Below are 23,554 nucleotides of genomic sequence, written 5' to 3'. Positions count from 1 at the left end.
CACTCTCCTCTCTAAATGATAGATGAGAATCCAAAGTGGGGGAACCGCCCTCTATTTAAAGAAGTTGTCCAGAATTAGAACAACATGACTGCATTCTTTTAAAAACAGCGCCACCCCTGTCCATGTCTGGTATTGCAGCTCAGCTCTATTGAAGTGAATGAGGCTGAGTTGCAATACCACACACAACCTGTGAACAGCTGTGGCGCTGTTTTTGAATGAAAGCAGCTATGTTACTACTAATCCTGGACAACCGCTTTAATTCAGAAATGGGGTATTCGAACATGGGTTTTCAACTGGGCAACCTCTATAAAGCGACAAACCCTTTCTATATGACATGGAGGTTTTAAAGGGAAGGGAGGGAGTCACCTGATGTCGCTGCAGATAGTCCGAGCACTTGTTGCTGGTGATTACAGGTCATTTCCATCACTGGGGGACCTGCTCAATGCAAGGGGATAGTCCAAAGTGGACAACCCCTTTAAGGATCGGCTCTTCGATGTCAGAGATGTTAGCTCTTCGGGCCAGCTATCTGTATTTGAATATATGTTTCTCTCATTTTGATCCCGTTGAGCAATCACTTGCTGCGCTCAGATTTGGATAGGGTTAGTGCGACACTTAAAGTTTCCTCTCCTATAATCCCCTGAAGGCCCAGTCTACACATATACAAATCATCCCGTATGCTGATCCTGCGGGAGCCATCCATCATATGTATTTACACAGCCGTCACCCCTGGAAAGCAAATCACTCTATGAATAGACGACAACTTCATTCCAGCTTCCACGCGTAGTCCTGCACCGGCACCATCACTCCGCCGCAGTCCTGAGAACATTATGGTTATTATATTTCCCGGACCGGGCTGCGTCTGCGGGTTGATTCTTCATTTCTACTTTGCACTGAGCTGTCAGGAAACCAAGTATAAGACGGAATTTAGTGTTCCTGGCGATTTCATCATAGGGGGATTATTCACGTATCACAAAGCGGACGCATCGCTGTCTTCTACACCTCTGGTTGACTATTGTGATAGGTAAGACTGGCGGGGGGGGGGGGGATTATTTCTTTCAAGTTAAATGGGGTTTCCACTTTTATGCAAATAATGAAAAGTTCTGCAACTTTCTAATATATTTTGTGCGTCAATTCCTCAGCGTTTTCTAGATCTCTGCTTGCTGTCAATGAATGGGAACATTCTTCAATATATCCAGAAACTTTAAGGCTGAGTTTACACGGGGCGCATACACTGCGTAATAGCACGCAGCGTGTCCGCCCTGTCTGCCGCAGGGAATTCCGGTCGAAAAAGCGCACCAAACTGTGATGACGTCTCATCCCAGGAGACCGCTGCAGCCTGTGATTGGCTACAGCGGCGCTCACATGAGATGAAGCGGCATTCCAGGAGGATGGAACACAGACTTCTAGGTAAGTTTAATATTTTTTTTGTTTTCTGAGTTCCGTTTTTTGCGGCGGGATCACTGCGAATCCACCGCAAAAAATGGAACAACTGCCATTTGATGCAGGATTTACATCCCCATTGAATTCAATAGGGAAATCCTGCAACTTATAAGAAGCGTTTACGTAAAGACAATTGACCTGCTGCGGAATGAATATCCGCACCGCAGGTCAATTTCTGAGCGATATTTCCGCTCCGTATTTACGCAGCGTGTGGATGAGATTTGTTCAATCTGATCCGCTTTGCTGCTACTGTATTTGCTGCGGATTTTCCGCAACTAATTCCATTGCGGAATATCCGCAGTACTTACGCAACGTGTAAACTGGCCCTTAGAGTATGTTCACGCTTTAAACGCCTCAACAAAACACCTAAAAAACTGAAGCTAAACGCCTCCAAACATCTGCCCATTGATTTCAATGGAAAAAAAGGTGTTTCGTTCCGGCCGTTTGAAAAAAATGGCGTGCAAAATAACTCCCCATAAAAAGGAGTGCATGTAATTTCTTGGTGCCATTTTTCATTGTCTCAATAGAAAAACAGCTCCAAAAACGTCCGTAAAAAACGCATCAAAAAAACGCTTCAAAGGCATAAAAAAAATCAGAGTCTGTTTTCCCTGTTTTCCCTTGAAAACAGCTCCGAATTTTACGGCTGTTTTTAGTTTGCCGTGTAAACCTACCCTTACAGCTAAGGGTATATTCACACAGTGCAGTTTTTTGGTGACGTTTTTGAAACCAAAACCAGGATTTGCTCCTGGTTGTGGCTTCTAAGGGTATGTTCACACGGCCTATTTACGGACGTAATTCGGGCGTTTTTGCCCCGAATTACGTCTGAAAATAGCGCCTCAATAGCGTTGACAAACATCTGCCCATTGAAAGCAATGGGCAGACGTTTGTCTGTTCACACGAGGCGTAATTTACGCGCCGCTGTCAAAAGACGGCGCGTAAATAGACGCCCGCGTCAAAGAAGTGACCTGTCACTTCTTTGGCCGTAATTGGAGCCGTTATTCATTGACTCCAATGAATAGCAGCGCCAATTACGTCCGTAATGGACGCGGCGTTCAAGCGCCTGCACATGCCGTTACGGCTGAAATTACGGGGATGTTTTCAGGCTGAAACATCCCCGTAATTTCAGCCGTAACGGACGCCCTCGTGTGAACATACCCTTAGACTGCACCAAAACTGCACTGTGTAAATAAGGCCTGAAGGTTTGCTACAAGTGTATCCAGTCTAGATAATTCTCTGTGATCTAATTGGCCTGGATTCCAGGCTAATACATTTTACCTGCACTGATACATTGTAGCAAACTGTCAGGACAGGAGACAGATTTGTGCTGCTGATGTATTCGCTCAGAGAAGATTGTGTAGACTGGATACAACTGTAGCAAACACTCAGCTGTGAGAAGTATTAGATCACTTGTAGGTTTTCAGGTCATCACAGGTCCAGGTGCTCTAAAACAATTGCTAAGGTTATATTATTGTTTTGTGCCCAATACGGGTCATCACCCTGCTTTCTGAGTACCCTGAATGGTATATAAATGTACAATCTTAGGCAGTTACATCTCCCTTCTGCTCTTGTGTGTCAGTTTTCACTGTAGTTTTGCATTGCATTCATGAATCAGGAAGCTCTGGATGAACAGAGCTATAGGAGGGATGGAAACTGTGCTGCAGTGTAAAACAGGATTGACCTAAAATGAACTTGTGGTTATTGCCGGTCAGCAATGCTGCATCTGTAACTGCAACTTATAGGGTCTCATGGAATAGCCCTTTAAGCAATTATTGTCTTTTCGTTACAGAACCTCTTTCAATTCCCACGGTTATCATTTGCTGCAAGCAATGAGATTCGCCATGGAGGAAATCAATAATTCCAGCTCGCTGCTGCCCCACGTCACACTGGGGTATGAGCTGTATGACACCTGCTCGGATTCTGCCAACATATACGGGACGCTGAAGATCCTCTCCCGGTGTAATGCACCTCATATAAGGATGGGAAACGACTTTACCGACTACGAAATGAAAGCCATTGCGTTAGTTGGACCCGCCAGCAGTAGTTTTGCTTTTGTTACAGCGAGTATATTAGGCAAATTTCTCGTACCACAGGTAAAGGTGTTCTGAAACTACAGCCGTAAAAGTGGCAGAACATGCAACTGGTGAGAGGGAGCCTGGCACCTAAAGAGGACCTGGCACCTAAAGAGGACCTGGCACCTAAAGAGGACCTGGCACCTCTCCGGACACGTCTGTTTAGTAAATTATTGTATTACTGATGAAATAACAATTCTTCTTACAACTCTGCATTGTGCCGTTCCTCTGTTATTCCTCCTAGAAATTTATGAATAAATTGATAACTAGGTGTTACCAGTTGGGGGGGGGGGGTGTCCCTATGCGGTATGACAATATCCAATCAGTGCTGACAGAGTGAGACTGTGTAGGGAATGGTAACACACAGTTTCTAGGAGGAATAACAGAGCAACAGCACAAAGTAAAGTTCTAAGAAAATATGTTTCGGAATTGTTATTTCATGGGGAAAACAAGTATTTACTAAAACAGACATGTCAGGAGAGGTGACGGGTCAACTATAAATGCTTCCCTTACTTCCTCTCATATACTCATCTTGAATTACATCCTGTATTATACTTCAGAGCTGCATTCACAATTCTGCTGGTTTTTATTGGAAACCGTAAGCACGTTGTACAGTTTTTGGTATAAAGACTACACTTCCCAGAAGACATGGGCGTAGCTATAGGGGGTACAGAGTGGCTGCACTCTGGCCCTGGTGTCTGAGGGGGCCCAAAGGCTCCTATGCCACATAAGAATATACCAGTATTATAAATGGCACAAGATAGGTGGGGGCCCTGTTACTCATATTGCATTAGAGCTCAGAAGCTTCAAGTAACGACTCAGCAAGCTCTGATATATTTACTGTATATCAATATATATTATATAAAGTCAGCAAGGAATGTTGGGAGAATTAAGCTCTGAAGCCAGCATAATTGTGAGTTTAGCTCTGGAGTATAATACAAGATATTTCCCAGGATCAGTATAAGATAAGTAATGTAATGTATGTACACAGTGACTCCACCAGCAGAATAGTCAGTGCAGCTCTGGAGTGGGTGGAGTAGGAGGTGTGGAGAGAGCTGCTGAGACTACCGTGCAGGCCTTGGATCCAGGGACTTTCCTTATTCTATCTGCCCAGGCCTCATACCATCTGCCTGGGCTTGGAAAGTACCCTGAGGGGGGTTCCATCCTAGGATGGAGCCTCAGACCTCTACCTCCCGGAGCATGCCAGCGGGGGGTAGAGGGTCATCCCAGCTGGCTGGGAATATGCAAACAGTCGCGGGGGTGAGGAGATCATCTCGGGGCAAGGCTGTCCTGGCTCCCCCTGACGCTGGAACCCTGGATAAGGGTATGGAGACGCGGTCCGGCAGGGTGATCGAGGTGTTGTCATCTGGAGAAGGACCAGCGCCGTCCGGACATTTGGATGACGGTCGTGTGGAGGAATGGGGACAGCTGAGGACCGGAGAGACGGTGGAGAACTTCAGCTCCCGTCTGGCTATGCGGTTGGAGGAGTATCGGGACCTCAGGAAGTCGCTGCAACGGCTCCGTGCGGACTTGGCGGTCGCCAGAGGAAGAGCTGCAAAAGCCTCAGGAGGTAAGAGGTCCCGATACCTTTTAAATGTGAAATCCTTGTTGGAGGAAATAAAAGAAGTGGAAGAGAGACGTGAGGAGATTTTGGCAGGCGGAGGGGTGTTTGGTGAAAAATTAAAAAATGAAGAGAGGTTTGCCGAGATGGCAGAACCTATAAAAATAGAAAGAATGGAGGAAGATACAGCAAAGGAAAATGTGGGGGAGAAAATGGAGCATGAGAATGTAAAGTCCAGAGAAGGCTCAGATTCTGAGGCACCCAGGAGCAGTGAGGAGGAGGAGGGTGGACTCACAGCTGGGAGAAATCAGGAGAGTTTTGATACTGACAGTGAGCGGCCTCCAGGATTACTTACACAGATCCGTAACGTGGAGTCGCCGGTATCCTTCCAGGGATTTTGTTTTGGTGCGGAGTTACCCGCAGAGGAGGAAAAGCAAAAGAAAAAAAAATTTAAGAAGAAAAAAAAGACAAAGGAAAAAAAATCTGCTGAAGGTTCATTTCAAATGGTGTATACAGCAAGATCCTTCCTGTGCTCTGAGCCTGATGAAAGTCAGGATCAGGGCGCAGGTCCCGCAAGACCCCCAGCTCAAGCCTCTGCAGTGGGGCTGGAGCGGGAATGCGGGGAGAGTGTTACGGGTCCGGCAGTAGAACACGTGGTGGTCAAAATGGCGCCGGACGCCAACCCCTGCAAAGGGGGCGGTACTGGTGGCCTGGTGACGCCAGGGGGTGTGTCCCCGTGTCCGGTTAATGGCGAGCCCGGGAAACTGGTCTCTGATGCGAGTCAGCGGTCTGGAGAACGGGTAAACCAGAAACCGGATGTGGTGTCTGAAAGCCGGAAGTCTGTCGGTGTCGCAGTAAAGCCGTCAGACGTTCCGGACAAGGGCGGTCACAGAGGGGGCTCCGGCTCTGTTGGCCACTCCTCTGTGGGAGGGGGGAGTGGTCCGGCGCCGGAGGCGGCTCCAGTGACATCAGTGGCTCCTTCGTCCGCATCACTGAAAAGTGGTGTAGGCGAGAAGGGGGCTGCTGGCGTCGGGGGCGGCGGTGGCCCCTTTCCCAAAAATGTTCCGCACATAGAAAAGATGGAGGTTAATGAGGCGGAGGGCACAGCGGGGACACCGCTTATAACATCTGGTGGCGTCCCTGCAAAGGTGCCTGATGATGCGGAGACTGAAGCAGTGTCTACCCACACAAAATGTACAGCAAAAATACAGAACATAGAACCAGGCCTGGCCAGAAGGATGACTGCAGGGGGACCTGGTGGGTTAAATAAAAAAGTTGCGGCTGTGGATGTGGGAACTGCTGGGGGTATGCAGGTGTCTGTAAATAAAGTTGCTGGAGTGTCTGCTGGTAATGGGGTGTTGAGTGCTGTGTCTGTAGGTGGTGAGGTGGTGGGTGGTGGGGATGGGGTATCAACCAGGGGCAATGGGCCTGGCGCTCCTCTTGCTGTGACATCCGGCAGGTCTTATGCTGGTGTGGCAGCGGGGGGACAGCGGGCCCACCCATCTTCATCCTCAAGGTCCGGGGACGGTAACTTGCAACAACGTCTCTTGGACGCTTTAAGAGAGGGAAAGCAAACCCTAACCATAGGGGGAGTGCAGAAGGACCTGTCTTTCTGGATAGACAGATATGGTCTAAATGCCTTCCGAGAGCAACGAGGAGATCAGTGGTCGCTCCCAACAGCCGGGCAGGCTGTAGCCAGGAGGAATGTGGTCCGTCTCCGGTGGCGTGGCAATGATGCGTGCCCTCCCAGAAAGAGGGTGGTGGAGCTGCTGCTGGGGATGGGCTTCAAGGCGAGTGACATCTTTGCCTTGATACATCCTCATGGCTCGGTCGAGTTTGACATCAGCTTTGTTCACCTAGGGGGCCTTGAGGTCTTCTGGGGGAACTACGAGCTGATGAAGGACGAGCCTGGCTGGCGAGACTTTGCTGCACAAGCAATTTCTCGCCAAAGTGGTCCCAAGAGAGTGACCGTTCTTACCCGTAATGAGTCACTCTCTTGTATTGATATCATGACCTGGTTGGGAAGGTACGGAGAGGTAGTAGAGATGCCACGGAAGAACATGGATGAGTTTGGCATCTGGTCAGGGGCCTGGACGTTCATGGTTAAATTAAAGCGTCTGGGACAGACGGTGTCCCACATACCATCGTCTGCTTTCCTGGGAAGAGATCGGATCCTTGTCTTCTACCAGGGGCAGCCGAAGTTGTGTCACCGGTGTGGCGACCCCTCACATTTGAGTGCAGGCTGCAAGGTGCAGAAGTGTGCTCATTGTGGGGGGATTGGTCATCTAGCCGCATCGTGTGACCGTATTCGGTGCAACCTGTGTGGTGACTTAGGTCACCCGTTCAGTCGGTGTCCTCGCTCTGTTGTCAATGCTTGTTCCAAACCTGCGGAGGATGAAAGGAGGGAGGCCTGTGAGGGTGCGGGCAGGGACGATGGGGCACAGGGGCAAGGGAAGAATGCAAAGAAGGGTCCCCCTTCTCGCCAGAGAAGGGCGGAGAAGCGAAGGAAGGAGAGGATTTGGAGGGCGCTCCAGGAAACTGGGACAACCTCTGATTCGGATCTGGATGCCCCCCCTGAATCTGATGCCCCTGGGGAGGCCGAATTGAATGGGGAGATGAGGAGGATCCAAAGGGAGCAGAGGGCTGAGGACTCTCAGTCCTCCCTCTATGAAAGTGTGGGAGAGGAAGAGAGGACTCAGCCTACAGCAAAAGGGACACCGGGCAAAACCCAAGGGCCAAATACATCTGGCCCCGCCCTGGCCCAGGAAGGTAAATCCTGTACCCCCCTGGTGCGCTCTACTGATCGATACCATGCTCTCGTGGACATTCCAGCCTCTCATACTAAGAGGGAGGGCATGGTAGGGCACCCTAGAGTCGTTGAGCCTCCCCTGCTGCAGGGGCCGTTGCCCCCAGAGGGGGAGGTTGACCCGGTACTTGGGGATGAAGATGGGAATAGGGTGGTGAATATGGACTCCTCAGTTTGCAAGAAGCTAGGCAAAGAAGGGGGGTCCTCATCAGATAGAGGGGGGGGTGGGAAGAAGAAAGCCGTCTAACTCAAACATCCATGATGGCGGCACCCACTCCGTTGACGCTGGCATCAATTAACGTTGCCAGCATTAAGTCAGATAGGGCGAGATTTGCAGCCTTTGATTTTCTTGGCCGAGTTGAAGCCGACATTTTGTTTTTGCAGGAGACCAGGCTGTCACTTTTGGCAGACGTCGTTAAATCTAGGAGGGAGTGGCGACGCGGGCCCTCCTACTGGTCTCTTGCGGCTGAGCCCTATAGCGGAGTGGCGGTCCTTTTCACCGCACCGGTAACATGACGACGGATGATTGAGTTAGAAATGGGGAGGTGCTTGATCTTAGATGTCCTCATGAGGGGACAGGAATTAAGACTAATCAATATATACGGACCCCAGAGCAAATGGGACCGTAAAAGTCTCTTCATGAGGATTAAGCCTTTCCTTTTTTCAGGTCGACAAGTTATCTTTGGAGGGGACTTCAATACTGTCATGAGACCCCGAGATAGAGGAGGTTCCGGAGATAAAAAATTGACCTACGATAGTGTAGCATTAAAAAATATAGTTAGCGATGCTCGCCTGGTGGATATCCACATCAGGCATACCCCAGGCCACTCGGGTTTCACCTATCGTAGAGGTAGTTGTAGGTCTAGGATAGACAGGTTTTTTTTGAAGGAGGAAGCCATCTCTTCACCAGTGTCCGTTGTTGAGGTGGAGTTCTCCGATCACTGTATGATTATTTTCTCTTTGAACATTGCAGAGTCCCTCCAGATGGGAAGAGGTATATGGAGGCTGAATTCTACTCTCTTGGAAGAAGCGGAGATAAGACAGGCCTTTGAGGATTTTCTTCAGAGCCAGGTACCTTTGTTGGATCTCAGTGGTACTAAGTCTGAGTGGTGGGAGTTGTTTAAAGTCCGGGTGGCAGGATTTTTCCGCAGGCTCTCGAGCCTCAGGTCCATGAGTAGGTACCGCCTATATCAGGAACTGAGGAGGAAACTCGAACATCTGGTCTCAACCGGGGGTAGTGGGGAGGAGATCTCCGTGGTGAAAGCTTTGCTCAGGAGGTGTCAGTATGATAGGCACACATCTTTAGTTCTTGAGAGGGATTTCGGGAGGTACCGCTCGCCCGACCCCTACAGGAACTGTAAGATGTCAGTGAGTCGTAAGGTTGTGACAGGACTGATTGATAGTACAGGATCTCTGAAGAGATCCAAATCAGGGATCTTGGAGGTCGTCAGATCCTTCTACTCGCACCTCTTGGGGAAGCAAGATCCAAACCGAGACGAGATGTCGGCTTTCCTGGCTGAAACATCCCTGAGCCAGGGGTAGACCCCTCTCTCGGTGTTTTGATAGATTCGATCAAGGAAGAGGAAGTGGGATTGGCGATTGATGGGCTTGCCCTCAAAAAATCGCCAGGGCCGGATGGCTTAACATCCGAGTTTTATAAAACTTTTAAAGGAACCCTAGTTCCCCTCTTGACTGAGGTGTTTAATGAGTGCCTTTCCTCGGGTACTTTGCCAATGTCAATGAGGAGGTCGGCCTTGATCGTTTTATCGAAGGGTAAAGACTCGACCCGTATTGAGAATTGGCGTCCCATAGCGCTGCTCAATACGGACAGAAAGGTTCTCGCAAAGGTGCTGTTTAATCGGCTGGTGAAGTTTGCATCCCGGCTCCTTTCGCCGGTCCAGCATTGCTCTGTTCCAGGCCGCAGCACATTTAGTGCTGTCCTCAGTGTCAGAGAGGCAGTGGAGCAGGGAAATTCTGGTCGGTGGGAGGGGTACATCCTGTCCTTGGACCAGGCCAAGGCTTTTGACCGGGTGGACCACGAGTACCTCTGGTCGGTCCTTCTGAGGTACGGCCTACCGGGGGGGTTTGTCAATTGGCTACAGACCTTATACACTGGGGCTGAGACTTTTGCGCTGGTGAACGGTTGGGTTGGAACCCCCTTTGAGGTTGGGTCTGGTGTCCGCCAGGGTTGTCCCTTGAGCCCTTTGCTATATGCGTTCGCAATTGATCCTTTTCTTAAAAGGATCGATCGTGGGCCATTGGCGGGAGTCGGGGCCGGCCTGGAGGGGCCGGAGGCCACTCAGAGGGTGGTTGCGTACGCAGACGACGTCTCCATTTTTGTCTCCTCGAGAGGGGAGGCAGAGTGGGTGATGTCGGAAGTGGAGCGTTACTCATTGGCATCTGGGTTCAAGATCAACCGGGATAAGTGCAAAAGTCTCTGGCTGGGAGGAGGAGATCCTGGTTTTGATCTCCCGGACACCCTTCCAGAGCCTCAGGGGTCTGCTAAGATCTTAGGAGTCGAATTTGGCCCGGGTGATTACCCCAAGAAGAACTGGGAGGATAGGCTGAATCTAGTTGCCCAGAAGGTCGACCAATGGAAGGGTTGGTCCTTAACCCTGAGGGAAAGGGTTCACTTGGCCAAGGCCTACCTGGTGCCCATGTTGCTTTACCTGGGCAGTGTGTGCATCTTGCCAGAACCTCTCTGGACTCGGGTCTATAGCCTGTTCTTCCAGCTGTTATGGGGGAACAGGCTCAACCTAATCAAGAGGGAGGTTACTTACCTACCAAGGACACTAGGCGGGTTAGGTATGGTTAACCCGGTGGTGTTCCTAGTGAACACCTTTGTTAAGATCAACCTGGCAAACCTCTGGCAAGAGAGGGCTCCTTGGTGGATATCCTCCTGCAGGGGGTGGTTTCGGCCTTTCTTCCAGGAATGGGAGAAAGGAGGGCAAGTGAAAGACCTGCGTACACCTCACGGACATCTCCCGGCTTATGCCACCCTGGCGCTGAAGATTGTTCGCCGGTGGGGTCTGGAGGTGTGGGAGATCAGGACCATGTCGAGAAAATTTCTTGACAGGAGGGTCCTGATGACCCACTTCCAGAAGCCCCTGGCGCTCAAAGACTGCCCAAGTAGTGACCTCGGGGTGGGATTAAAACTTTTAAATTCAGCGAGGATTCCCCAGAAGTTTTGGGATCTGGCTTGGCGTTGCTTCCATGGGAGACTGTATGTGAGGGACAATCTAAAGTGCAGAAGCTCTGATGATCGGGATTGCCCCCGGGAGGAGTGTGGCGGAGTGCTGGAAAGCATGGAGCATTTCCTGCTTCATTGCCCTTTCAATACAGAGGTATACAAAAGGGTGGGAGCCTCCATTGGTTGGCCAGGCCTAACCAGCCTCTCCTATGCTGGGTGGGCCTATGGAGTGTTCGGAGACCTCGGTGGTAGGGACCATTGCACCTTGTTTCTAGTCAGTATAGTGGTGAGGCACTTTATGTGGAATGCACGATGTCTAGTTTCTACCCAGAAGAAAATCCTCCTAGTGGATGAGGTTGTTAGCAATATCATGGGTGACCTGGTGAAGGTGCATTCTTTGGAGGTTGGCAGATTGGGAGCATCCAAAGCCTCTCGTCTTTGGAGGGGCTTTTCCTTTTGGGTGCCTTAATGTGTCTGCCTTCATGAGGGAGGGGGAGTCGTCACCGGTGCTCAACTGGAGGTGGGGGTCTGCGTTCCGCTGAGGCACCAATAAAAAATATAGCGATAGGACTCGGAATAAGGGAAAGGTGAGGGTCAGCATAGGGTCAGCTTTCAATAGGGTCAAGAAAGGGTTAGTAATAGGGTAAGGAGATAGGGCAAGCGATAGGGAGGGTGCAGCGGTGGACGTGGTACCTTGGCCTCTGGGGGGGAGCTGGGGGGGGCTTTCCCTTCTCTCTATCTGGTGATGGGCTAGGTAAGCACTGGAAGATTTTTGTTTTGTTTAGGATTGAAATGGCAGGAAAAAGGTTTACAAGCGACCGAACTTGGTGCTTTCGGGTACGGTGCATTTTGTATATGGTTTGGTATTTGGACAGGTTGGTGACGTGTATTGTATTATAATGTAGAAATGTTGTTAGAATAGGGATAGACTTAAGGGGGTTAATAGATAGGTTGGGAGGGGGTCGGGGGGGGGGGGGTTTGCCTGACCCAGCCCCGGACTATGCGGACATGGGAGGACATGGGGCGGGGGGCTGGGCTGGGGTGTTGGGTGTGGTGGTGGGGGCCAGCATCTGGACTATGCGGACGTGAGAGGACATGAGGCGAGATGCTGGCTGGGGTGGTGGAGTTTAGGTAAGAAGGGTAAGGTTAGGGAAAGTCAGGATGTGTATAGTGTGATTAAAAAATATATATATATATATATAAAAAAAAAAAAAAAAGGGATAAAATAAAAAAAAATAAAAAAAAATTGGGATTAGTATTATTATATTTTGGATTTTTGGGGTTATTATTATTATTATTATCATCATTATTATGTTGTTTCTTTAGGCCCTTGGTTGACGCGGGTCGGGGGATTTTCTGTTGGTACTTTGGATTACGTTTATATGATGTTTGTATATATTCTAGTTATTGTTTAGTTTCGGATGAAGTGTAGATGTAAGTATATAAGAGTGGGGTGTATGTGGCCGGGTCTGGTATCGTTTTCTCTTCTCATATACAGAGATGTATATAAGAAAATTTGTTTATAAGAATTGGGTTGTGACTTTTTGGTTATATGGAATTAGTTATGTATTTGTTTTTCAGTTTATGTTTTGTAAATTTATATAAAATAAAGAGATACAGGATGTAACGCAGGATCAGTACAGGATAAGTAATGTAATGTATGTACACAGTGACTCCACCAGCAAAATAGTGAGTGCAGCTCTGGAGTATAATACAGGATGTAACTCATGATCAGTACAAGATAAGTAATGTAATGTATGTACACAGTGACTCCACCAGCAGAATAGTGAGCGCAGATCTGGGGTATAATACAGGATGTAACTCAGGATCAGTACAGGATAAGTAATGTAATGTATGTACACAGTGACTCCACCAGCAGAATAGTGAGTGCAGCTCTGGAGTATAATACAGGATGTAACTCAGGATCAGTACAGGATAAGTAATGTAATGTATGTACACAGTGACTCCACCAGCAGAATAGTGAGTGCAGCTCTGGAGTATAATGCAGGCTGTAACTCGGGATCAGTACAAGATAAGTATTATGCTTTACATTTATATATATATATATATATATATATATATCATGTAAAACATCATATACATTTTCACCTATCCTGCTGAATGTTTATTTTCCAGATAAGTTACTCGGCCTCCAATGAGTTGCTCAGCCGTAAGCAGTTATACCCCTCCTTCCTTCGCACCATCCCCAGCGACAAACTACAAGTTGAAGTCATTTTGAACTTGCTGCAGAAATTTAAATGGACGTGGATTGCGATCGTGGGCAGCGATGACGTCTACGGCAGGCAGGGCCTACAAGACTTATACTCCTTGGTGACAAAAAATGGCATCTGTGTAGCTTATCAAGGGTTAATCCCATACAGCACCACAGACAGGACTAGTGTCAAGAAGATGGTGGCTAACATAGAGCAGGCCCGCGTCCGCTTAACGGTGGTTTTTTCGACCTATTTCAATGCCAGGATATTATTTGAAGAAGTGGTTAATGCCAATATAACGGATCACGTCTGGATTGGCTGCGAGAGCTGGTCCGTGGACTCACAGATTGCTGGGCTACCAAATATCAAGAGCATTGGCTCCATCCTGGGGGTATCGGTGGGTCAGATCTATTTCTCGAGACTTGTAGACTTTGAGATTGACTATGTAAAATCAATCAAAGCAACGGACTCAAGTCTTTATGGCTGCAACCAAATGTGTCAGGACTGTCATTCCTTTACCCTACAGAACATGTCCGTCCCCAGCCAGTTCTCCATGTCGGCCTCGTTTAACGTGTATTCTGCTGTCTACGCCATAGCTTATGGTTTGCATGAATTGCTGGAATGTAAATCTGGCCGATGCAGAAATGATACGGTTTATCCCTGGCAGGTAAGTGCCTATACTTAAACATGCCTGCTTTCTTCCAAAAACAGCGCCACACCTGTCAACAGGCGGTGTGTGGTATTGCAACCTAGCCTTAATCACTTCAATGGACCTGAGTGGCAATACTAGACACAACCCATGGTCAGGTATGGCGCTGTTTGTGGAAGGGAGCAGCCATGTTTTTCTAAGGTTGGACAGCCCCTTTAACTAGGATATAGATTCTAGGATATACCATCATGTCTGTTTTAGTAAATAAGTGCATTTCCCATAAAATAACAATTCCGGAGCACCTTTTCTTACAAATCTGCTTTGTGTTGTCCCTCTGTTGTTCCTCCTGGAAATATATGAATAAATTGAAATCTAGGTGTTAACATTCACCTTGTCAGTACGACATGTCCCTACACAGCCTGACTCGATCCAATCAGTGCTGACAGTATCACGCTGTGTAGGGACAGACCGTATTGGCAGGGGAAAAGTATTGCCAATTTGTTAATTTATTCATACATACATTTCCAGGAGGATTAACAGAGGAACAACAAAACACAACGTGAAAAGTGAAAAAAGTTTTACCAAAAGTTTTGCTCACCTCATATCCTTCATTTTAGATTGCGTTTTTCCAATGCGTTTTGTGAAGCTTGCTTAATACCAATGTAGGCATAAAAAATCCAGAAAGCTGTAGGTGCTCGTAGGTCCTCCTGAGCTTGATCCTGTGTCGACAGCAGGTTATAGAAACAAAAGTAATGTGTAGAGAAGGCAGATCCAGCACTCGAATGTATAAAAAATTCGATTTTTATTAGGTCATTTTAAAAAATAGGGATTGTTGTTTTATCCCTATTTTTTAAAATGACCTAATAAAAATCGAATTTTTTATACATTCGAGTGCTGGATCTGCCTTCTCTACACATTACTTTTGTTAACAAAACACAACGCTCTAAGAAAAGCTACTCCAGAATTGTTATTTACTAAAGCAGACATGTCAGGGGGCAGACGGGTCCTCAAAATGGGCAGAGACAGGTCGGAGCTCAGACCACTATAAAGGGATGTTATGAAATTAATTAGAACAGAGACTTGGACCCATTTACAGTAACCATATAATACGAAATGATAGATAGACTTTAGGGGGTTGTACAGGATTAGAAAAACATGGCTTTTTTTTTCTCCAGAAACAGCGCCACCCCATATCCATAGGTTGTGTTTGGTATTGCAGCTCAGCCTCATTGTATGTAGGAAAAGTAAATGTCATCTTCAGTAAAAGCGGCAGTCACAATGTAGAAGACGTGCAGTAAATGTGGCGTTCTTTTTCTTATCATTTACCAGCTCTTGGAATATGTGAAGAAGGTCAATTTCACTCTCTACAATCAGTCCATCTATTTTGACAGTAATGGAGACCCGGCCACCGGCTATGACATAGTCATGTGGTCTTGGAATGACCTTACCCCGTCCTTCAAGGTCATCGGCTCATACAGTAAAGTAGCAGGAAGGCTTCAGCTGAATGAGGAGCTTAAATGGCACACGAAGGATAATTCTGTAAGTCATTCCACATGCTGGATGTTTGTTTTCAAGGGCCAACTCCGTGTCGATCTGGGGCCCGGGGCTTGTTCTACCAACATCATTACATCTACTTAGAAAGTTATCTGCTCCACTGAGCGATACAAGTTGCCAACTGCTGGAAAATGCCATCTGACCTGAAAAGATGCCCTCCTTCTCCCATGGTCCTACATACCCTAGAGCAGGGGTGGGGAACCTTTATTTCTGCCGAGGGCCATTTGGGCATTTATAACATCATTCGCGGGCCATACAAAATTATCAACTTAAAAATGAGCCTGCTATGTATGGTCAAACATTTAATTAACCCCTCCCCCCTCCCTAATGTGACGGCTGGAACTGCTTCTTTGGTGAGGCGTGTGATGTTACTTGACTCTGCATCAACTTTTCTTTACTTTGTAGTCGCCATTTGTAGGATGTCACACCACTTAAGTTTTAATAACTATCCAGTGTGTGTGCAGCAGGGCCACCATCAGGGCAGTACAGCTGGTACTGCAGTCAGAGGCCCAACCACAATGCTGGAAAAAACGGGCCCGTCCGATTCTTAGTAACTATATACATTTCTATCAAGGCCCCAGTGTGAGTTACTTGGAGAAAGGAACGGACCCTTCCTCCGAAGTAACTTTAACGCTGGGACCCTGAGAGGACAGAAGTGGAAGCTGCTGCATGAGAAGCAGCTCCGTGTGGAGAGAGCCGCCCACCAAACACAGCCGACAGGACCCTGCCAGACTGGTGAGTGCCCCATCCTCCTTCACATCCCCCCTGACCCCACTTGTAGAAAATAAAGTTTTGTTTTATTTTGTTTACCTTGCGTTTTTTTTTTTTTGCTGCGATGTTCATAATCCCGCAAAAAATGGCGCAAAGCTATGGATGGGGACGAGCGGTCGTTACTCCGATCGCTCGTCCCCATATGTTATTATCATGTCGGTAGCGCGTCTCCCTGTTTATACATGCGCTGGCGATAACGAACAATAATATATTTCACTTCTTTAAAATGTTGCCTGGACTGCTCCTTTAAGTTGCTTAGAATAGAAGGCAGCCTGTGCCCTGATGGTTGGGGGCCGCACAGAACAGCATCGCGGGCCACATGTGGCTCCAGGCAGCAGGTTGTGCCCCCCTGCTTTATACTCGATACGGGTTTGTGGTAGTGTGAACCAATGGTAGAAAGGAGCGCCCATTTAGTAATCTTCAGTATTTTCATGGACGACCGTTCTTATGCTTCTGCACGCAGGTTCCTGAATCAATTTGTTCGAAAGAATGCGCAAAAGGAGAAAGACGCGTGCAGACGGGATCTCATTCTTGCTGTTTCGATTGCATTTCTTGCCCTGAAATGACCTTCGTCAACAAAAGCGGTGAGATGTGGAGCTTTTAATAATTTTTGTGAAAATTATCCATAGTCCAAAACCATGCACAGTTTTGGCACCTTTTTCCACCATTTGGCAGTGCCCACGGATCCAGTAGTTGACTTTTTGTGCCCGCCCTTACCACCATTTATTGTGCCATATAATGTACTAGGAAACGGGGGAAAAATTATTTGTGGGGTAGAAAATGAAAAAAAAACCGGCGATTCCGCCATTGTTTTTTGTTCTTCGTTTATACGGAATTCCCTGTGCAATTAAAACAACATGTTAACTTTATTCTGGGGGTCAATACGATTACGGAGATACCAAATATATATCGTTTTTTCTATATTTTACTACTTTTACAAGTAAAAAAAATCTGTGAAAAGTAACATTTATTTTGTCGCCAAATTTTAACTTTTTTATCTTTCTGTCGATTAAGCGGCATGAGGACATATTTTTTGCAGGATAAACAATAGTTTTTAATGCTACCATTTTGGGGTACATGCGAGGTCTTGATTGCTTTTTATTAAATTTTTTGCGGGAGATGAGGTGACCAAAAAAATTTCGATTCTGGAGTTTTCATTATTTTTATTTTTTCTACGGCGCTCACCGTGCAGGTTAAATAATGACATATTGTAATAGTTCTGACTGTTTTTTTTTTACGGATGCGGTGATACCAATTATGTTTATTCCATTTTTTTAACTGCTTTAGGGGGAAAATGGGAAAAGTTTTTTTTTTTACTTTTAATATTTTTTTTGTACATAAAAACAAAAACGTTACTTAACTGATTCTTACTTTTTTCTATTAGTCCCCCTAGGGGACTTGAACCAGCTATCGTTGAATCGCTTGCCCTATATACTGCAATTGTAATGTATCGCAGTATATCGTGTTTCTGACAGGCTTCTATTAAGCTGGCAGGACTTAATGGGGGCACAAAGATGGCAGACCTGAGGGCCTGCCATAGCAACCATCGCCACCCCACGATTGCATGTTAGAGGGGCGATGAGCTGTTAGAGGGGGTCGCCCCCTCTTTCTAACGATTTATATGCTGCGGTCACTATTGGCCACGTAATGGGTTAAACAAGCGGAAATTTTTAGCTAAACGTTGGCTTAGTGATCAGACCCCCGCAGTAGAGCGAGAACTTAGCAGCTAAGTCTACATACACCGTGGCACCCCTGATAACTATGGCACCCATGGCTGGAGTTGGCTCATTGGGACGCCACTCAACTTGATGTTCTCACTCTTTCCTACCCCTATTCAGCCTGTAAACTAGACAGCCCATCCACCCATAGGTCCTGATATGATTAACCGCGTAGACATGACCATCCACATGATGCCAACCATTTGTGTTTTACAGATCTCTACACCTGCCAGCCATGTGGATCTGATCAGTGGTCACCCACGAAGAGCGAGATCTGTTCCAACCGAACCGTAGAATATCTTTCATGGACTGATCCATTGTCTCTTGTCCTTCTATCGATCGTTACTTTGTTGCTATTATTAATTGCGGCCGTCGCCATTATTTTCATGATAAATCTGAACACCCCAGTAGTGAAGTCCGCGGGCGGGAAGATGTGTTTGCTGATGTTAGGGTCCCTGGCGTGCTCCTGTGGCACCCTGTATTGTTATTTCGGCAGGCCGGGGGTGGTCACATGTTTGGTGAGACAACCCGTCTTCTCCGTCAGCTTCACTATTTGCTTTTCTTGCATCGTGGTCCATTCATTCCAGATCGTCTGCATTTTCAAAATGGCCACCCACATGCCCAGAGTGTACGAAATGTGGGTGAAGAGAAACGGCTCGGATATCTTCATCGTGGTCAGTTGCGCCGGTCAGGTCCTGATCTGTGTCATCTGGATGGTGGTGAAGTCGCCTTTACCCATTAGAGATTATGCCACGTACCCGGACCAGATAATACTGAAGTGTTCGGAGACGGCCTCTGTGGGCTCCGTGGCTCAGATTTCTTACGTTGGGCTCCTGAGTATGTTGTGCTTCGTCTTCTGCTACATGGGGAAAGATTTACCCGACAATTACAATGAGGCCAAATGTATCTCATTCAGTTTGTTGGTCTATATCTTATCCTGGATTGCGTTCTTCACCACCTATATCGTCTACCAGGGGAAGTACATTGCGGCCGTCAATGTCGCCGCTGTATTGATGAGTGTAATGGGGATTCTTATCGGTTACTTTACTCCGAAATGTTACGTTATTCTCTTTAGACCAGAACTCAACACCACCGAGCATTTCCAGACGGCCATTCAGAACTACACCAAGAAACAGTCGGCCGCTGACTAGGATGCCCGCTGTTATTTCGCTTATGTATATGACATATGGGCAGGGCCGGATTATAGGGAGGGCACATGTGACACATGCTCTGGTCCTCCGCCATGCGCCCTCCGTGCCCAGGCCAGTTACTCTGCCACGCAGGTTCCTGGCAGTCACTTTTTATATGGGTAGTGCATACACTGCTCCCCTCCTCTTAGGAAAATATGGGGTCTTTGATGCCTGTTTCACGACCCTCAGAAACATTCCGGGTATAAGCGTTTTATTATGAAGTTCTTCAACTTTCTAATATATTTTATGTTTGAACTATTCACCATTCTCAAGATCTCTGCTGGCTGTCAGTGTAAGGCTGGGTTCACACACCCTATTTACTGACGTAATTCGGGGCTTTTAGCCTCTAATTACCTCCGAAAATACGGCTCCAAAGCGTCGGCAAACATCTGCCCATTCATTTGAATGGGTTTTACGATGTTCTGTGCCGACGGTCATTTTTTTTACGCGCCGCTGTCAAAAGAGGGCGCGTAAAAAAGACGCCCGCGTCAAGGAAGTGCCTGTCACTTCTTGAGACGTAATTGAAGCCGTTTTCCATGGACTCCAAGGAAAAACAGCTCCAATTACATCCGTAATGGACGCAGCGAAAAGCGCCTGCACATGCCATTACGTCTGAAAATTACGGAGCTGCTTTCTCCTGAAAACAGCTCCGTAATTTCAGCCGTAACAGACGTGTACGTGTGAACATACCCTAAGAGAATATTCTTGTTTACATCCAGAGCCTGAAAACCCATACAGATCTAATTGTGTTCAAAGCTGAGGGGTTTCTATAAGGGTATGTTCACACAGGCTATTTTAAGCCATTACGGCCCAAAAAACAGCTGAAAAATTGGGAGCAGAACGCCTACAAACATCTGCCCATTGATTTCAATGGGAAATACGGCATTCTGTTCCGATGGGGCGTTATTTTACACCTCATTTTCAAATAATGGCGTGTAAAAAGACGCCCGAGAAAAAGAAGTGCACGTCACTTCTTGAGCTGTTTTTGGAGCCGTTTTTCATTGACTCTATAGAAAAACAGCTCCAAAAACGGCCGTAAAAAACGCAGAGAAAGACGCGAGTTTGATTAAAAAACGGCTGAAAATCAGGAGCTGTTTTCTCTTCAAAACAGCTCTGTATTTTCAGACGTTTTTTATTAAGCGTGTGAACATACCCTTAGGTCTGCACATGATTTTAGACTCTGAAAATAAACCACAGTGTTCCCATTTACTGACCGCAAGCAGATATATTGAAAATAGTGAAATATTTACTCTATTGGGATGTTAAAGGGGCCTACACTGCAAGATATCTGCAACAATGAAAATGACATGTGGGAAATTGCTGAACATATATTTTCTTATCTGAGTTTGATTAATATTGAATGTAAAAATTCCTAAAAATATTAAGGGAAATGCGATTTTGGTTAAAATCTTGTCCTGTGTTGTACTTTTGCTGTCCAGTAGATGGCGCTATATCACGCACAATGTCATTGAAGTTTAGTTAGGAAGGGAAAACTTTGCTTCATGCAAAACTTCAACCCGAAGTTCTCCAATTGTTGCTGTCAGTGCATGCTGGGAGTTGTAGTTTTGCTACTGCTGAACAGCCACAGGATAGAGACCACTGCCCTAATACAAAATAAAAACTACAAATGTATTCACGTTTAAAGAAATAAAAATGTATTATAAACTTTTCACTAAGACATGACCTCTAGTATATATAAAATTTACACCCAGATACATCTCTAGATAATAACCCCATTAAAACTTTATAAACTGTACAAATATTGCAAAGTTTATACAAAATAAACACATTATAATGCATATGAATAAACATTGAATGTAGCGATTACACTGTTACCATAGGCAATAATAAAGTTATTCTATATGTCTAATTACTATGTGGAAATATTTCGGTACACAGCCAGCATGCCGATCTATGTCATTCAATAATGTAGCACGGAATATAAACCTTGTATTCATTACTTACATTTTCCCACACGGTAGTTGCACTTGTCATCTTGTCCATACACAGTCCAATTTTTGCCTAATTATTGAATTGGTCTGTAAAATTGGGCCTTGTATGGCCCAGCTGATATAAGAGAATATATAATTGCTAGCTGAGGGTTATAATCTAATATATAGTTACCCCTTTATGCTGGTGATCGTATTTGTAACTGGTTAATTCAAGTAGTTGTTTGCTTTGGATAACCCCTTTAATTAAATTGGCACTACTGCCAGTATGCCGCTCCTCATGGGAGGTCCCACTGCTAGGACCGCCCATGCTGAGCTGTTATTACCAGAGGAGCCACTGAAGGGAAAATGAAGTATGGTACTAATTGAAATCAATGTGCATTTGTGTAATAAGCAGCCCCCCAAAATGACAGTGCAGTGGGCCCCTGGCTAATAGAGGGAGGGATCCTAATAAAGGGGACCCCATACAGAAAGGGGTTGTCGAAACTGGATAACCCCTTTAATATCTAATTGTCTAAATCAATGATCTCCAATCTGTGGCTTTCTAGCTGTTGCAATGCTACGCCGGCTGTCAGGGCATGCTGGGAGTTGTAGTATTGGCGCAGCTGGAGAGCTACAGGTTGGTGATCACTGATCTAAGTGCATCCTTCAGTCTTCATTATGAAGCAGACAGTCTTATTATCTTCCACAAGGAGAAAATCTTTCTACAGGAGCAGAGGACAATCAATGTGATATCGCTCTGAGAAATCATTGGGGTCTTTTACCAGGGTCTCCACAAGGACTTGGTGCTGATCATGACGGGCGGATGCTGCCGCTTTACCGGGTCAGAAATGGACGTAGGAGGTGACTGGAGGCCGCTGAGATTTCTTGGTTGGCTCTCCACCTGCTGGAAGTGATTCAGTAACCTGACCTGTGCCTCCTGCCCAGTGTGATGGACTGACAGATAGGAGAGGGCTTCATGGAGACACTTGGAATGGCCGTGTCTGTATTCCGGGTGATCTGGTCGAAAAACTGATTTTATTCCTGAAAAATAACATGAAACTGGTGAAAATGCTGCAAAACCCTACATTACGTCAAAGCCAAGAAGAATGACTATGGCAGTCCTATGCAAGTAACACAAGACTACAGTCCAATTTATAGAAGACAGATGCCCATCCTCCCATTGATAGAATATGAACATTTTAAGCCCCTCTCTATCCAGAAACAGACCCGAAATGCCAAATTTTTATGAAATTTACATAAGCACTGCCCCTTATGTAGTCCGGCTCTCAGGACCGTCCTGTGAAAAGGGACTATAGTGAGTGCTGCCAAGCTCTGTATTAACAGGCTTTTTACCAGATTAGAAAAACATTGATGCTTTCATCCCAAAACAGCGCTATACCTGTGCAAGGTTGTGTCTGGTATTGCAGGGCAGCACCATTGAAGTAATAAAAAGGTTGAACTGCAATACCGCAAATAACCTGTGGACAGGTATGGCACTGTTTTTGGGGGAAAAAAATGATATGTTTTCTAATTCTTTACAACCACTTTCTTGCTCCTCAGTTTGTTACTATGTACTGTTACTGGCAATTCCATATAAAAGTCTGTGGTTGTTAGGCTGTGTGTCCCCAATAACCAGTCTGTCTAAAAAGAATAAACTAGAGGTGTGTTGACGGCAGAAATAGATTAAAAGTAGCTTGGCATCAGTCACACTATGTAATTGACCATCTCTGGCCATGGTATTAATTACAACTCAATTACATGTGATTAAGTAAATGTGACTTTATAAGTCTATGAGATTACGGATCTTCACATTTTTATTCTTCATACGATAGAGAAAAATATTAAAATATATGAAATATTACGGAGACTATGGTGATACAATAAGCTGTAGTCAAGTGGTGTAATACCCAGTACGTCCACTAGAGGGTGAAGGATGCACTTCTAAAAGTTTTCCTGCAAACTTTTTTGTAAGTTTTCAAACTTTACCTTGATGGCTGCACCCCTGCTGCTTTTTAAGGAACTGAACAGCTATTTCCAGGACATCAGCCTTCTCGGGCTTGGCGTCTGGCTGGAGAAGGTTGAACTCTTGTTCTAGAAGTTTACGAAGCTGGGTGATGCTGCTGTTAATGCGGTCCCTCCTTAACTTTTCCACTATTGGTTTTCTCATCTAGTCAAGAAGAAATATATTTTATAGCAATTGTAACACTCAAACTCTAAAAATGATGAAAGGGAATTAGAATTGAGTAATTTACCTTATTTTTCTCTTTTGTGGTGAGTTTATCTGATACATGTTTCTTCAAAATGACGCACAGAGCGCCATTCTCTGCCATGCTCATAGGTCTTCTTTAGTGCAATTGATTTGGCAGACAGTGAAGTTCACTTTATACCCCTTCCTCTGTATGTAAATGTATGGGCGGCAGCCAACACATAGTTTCCCACACTCAGTAACCAATCACTGCAGC

At 46.2% G+C, this 23,554-nt stretch overlaps 2 protein-coding genes across 2 annotated transcripts; one reads left to right on the top strand and one right to left on the bottom strand.

The window, feature by feature from the left end:
* Positions 1–3,252: 3,252 nt before the first annotated feature.
* TAS1R1 (taste 1 receptor member 1) lies at positions 3,253–21,018 on the top strand. The gene is made up of 5 exons (XM_075839444.1): positions 3,253–3,530; positions 13,203–13,946; positions 15,258–15,467; positions 16,717–16,837; positions 18,188–21,018. The coding sequence occupies exons 1-5, from the start codon at positions 3,267–3,269 to the stop codon at positions 19,120–19,122; spliced, it is 2,274 nt and encodes a 757-aa protein (XP_075695559.1). The 5' UTR covers positions 3,253–3,266; the 3' UTR covers positions 19,123–21,018.
* Positions 20,848–23,428, bottom strand: LOC142661831 (transcription factor HES-5-like). Its single transcript, XM_075839442.1, has 3 exons — positions 23,345–23,428; positions 23,079–23,259; positions 20,848–22,133 (listed from the first exon to the last, which is right to left on the bottom strand). The coding sequence occupies exons 1-3, from the start codon at positions 23,426–23,428 to the stop codon at positions 21,871–21,873; spliced, it is 528 nt and encodes a 175-aa protein (XP_075695557.1). The 3' UTR covers positions 20,848–21,870.
* Positions 23,429–23,554: the final 126 nt, after the last annotated feature.

The sequence above is a fragment of the Rhinoderma darwinii genome, chromosome 10 (assembly GCF_050947455.1).
Source record: "Rhinoderma darwinii isolate aRhiDar2 chromosome 10, aRhiDar2.hap1, whole genome shotgun sequence".
Lineage (NCBI taxonomy): Eukaryota > Metazoa > Chordata > Amphibia > Anura > Rhinodermatidae > Rhinoderma > Rhinoderma darwinii.
Note: the sequence above shows the minus strand (reverse complement) of the source record. Positions and strands in the feature narration are given on the sequence as shown.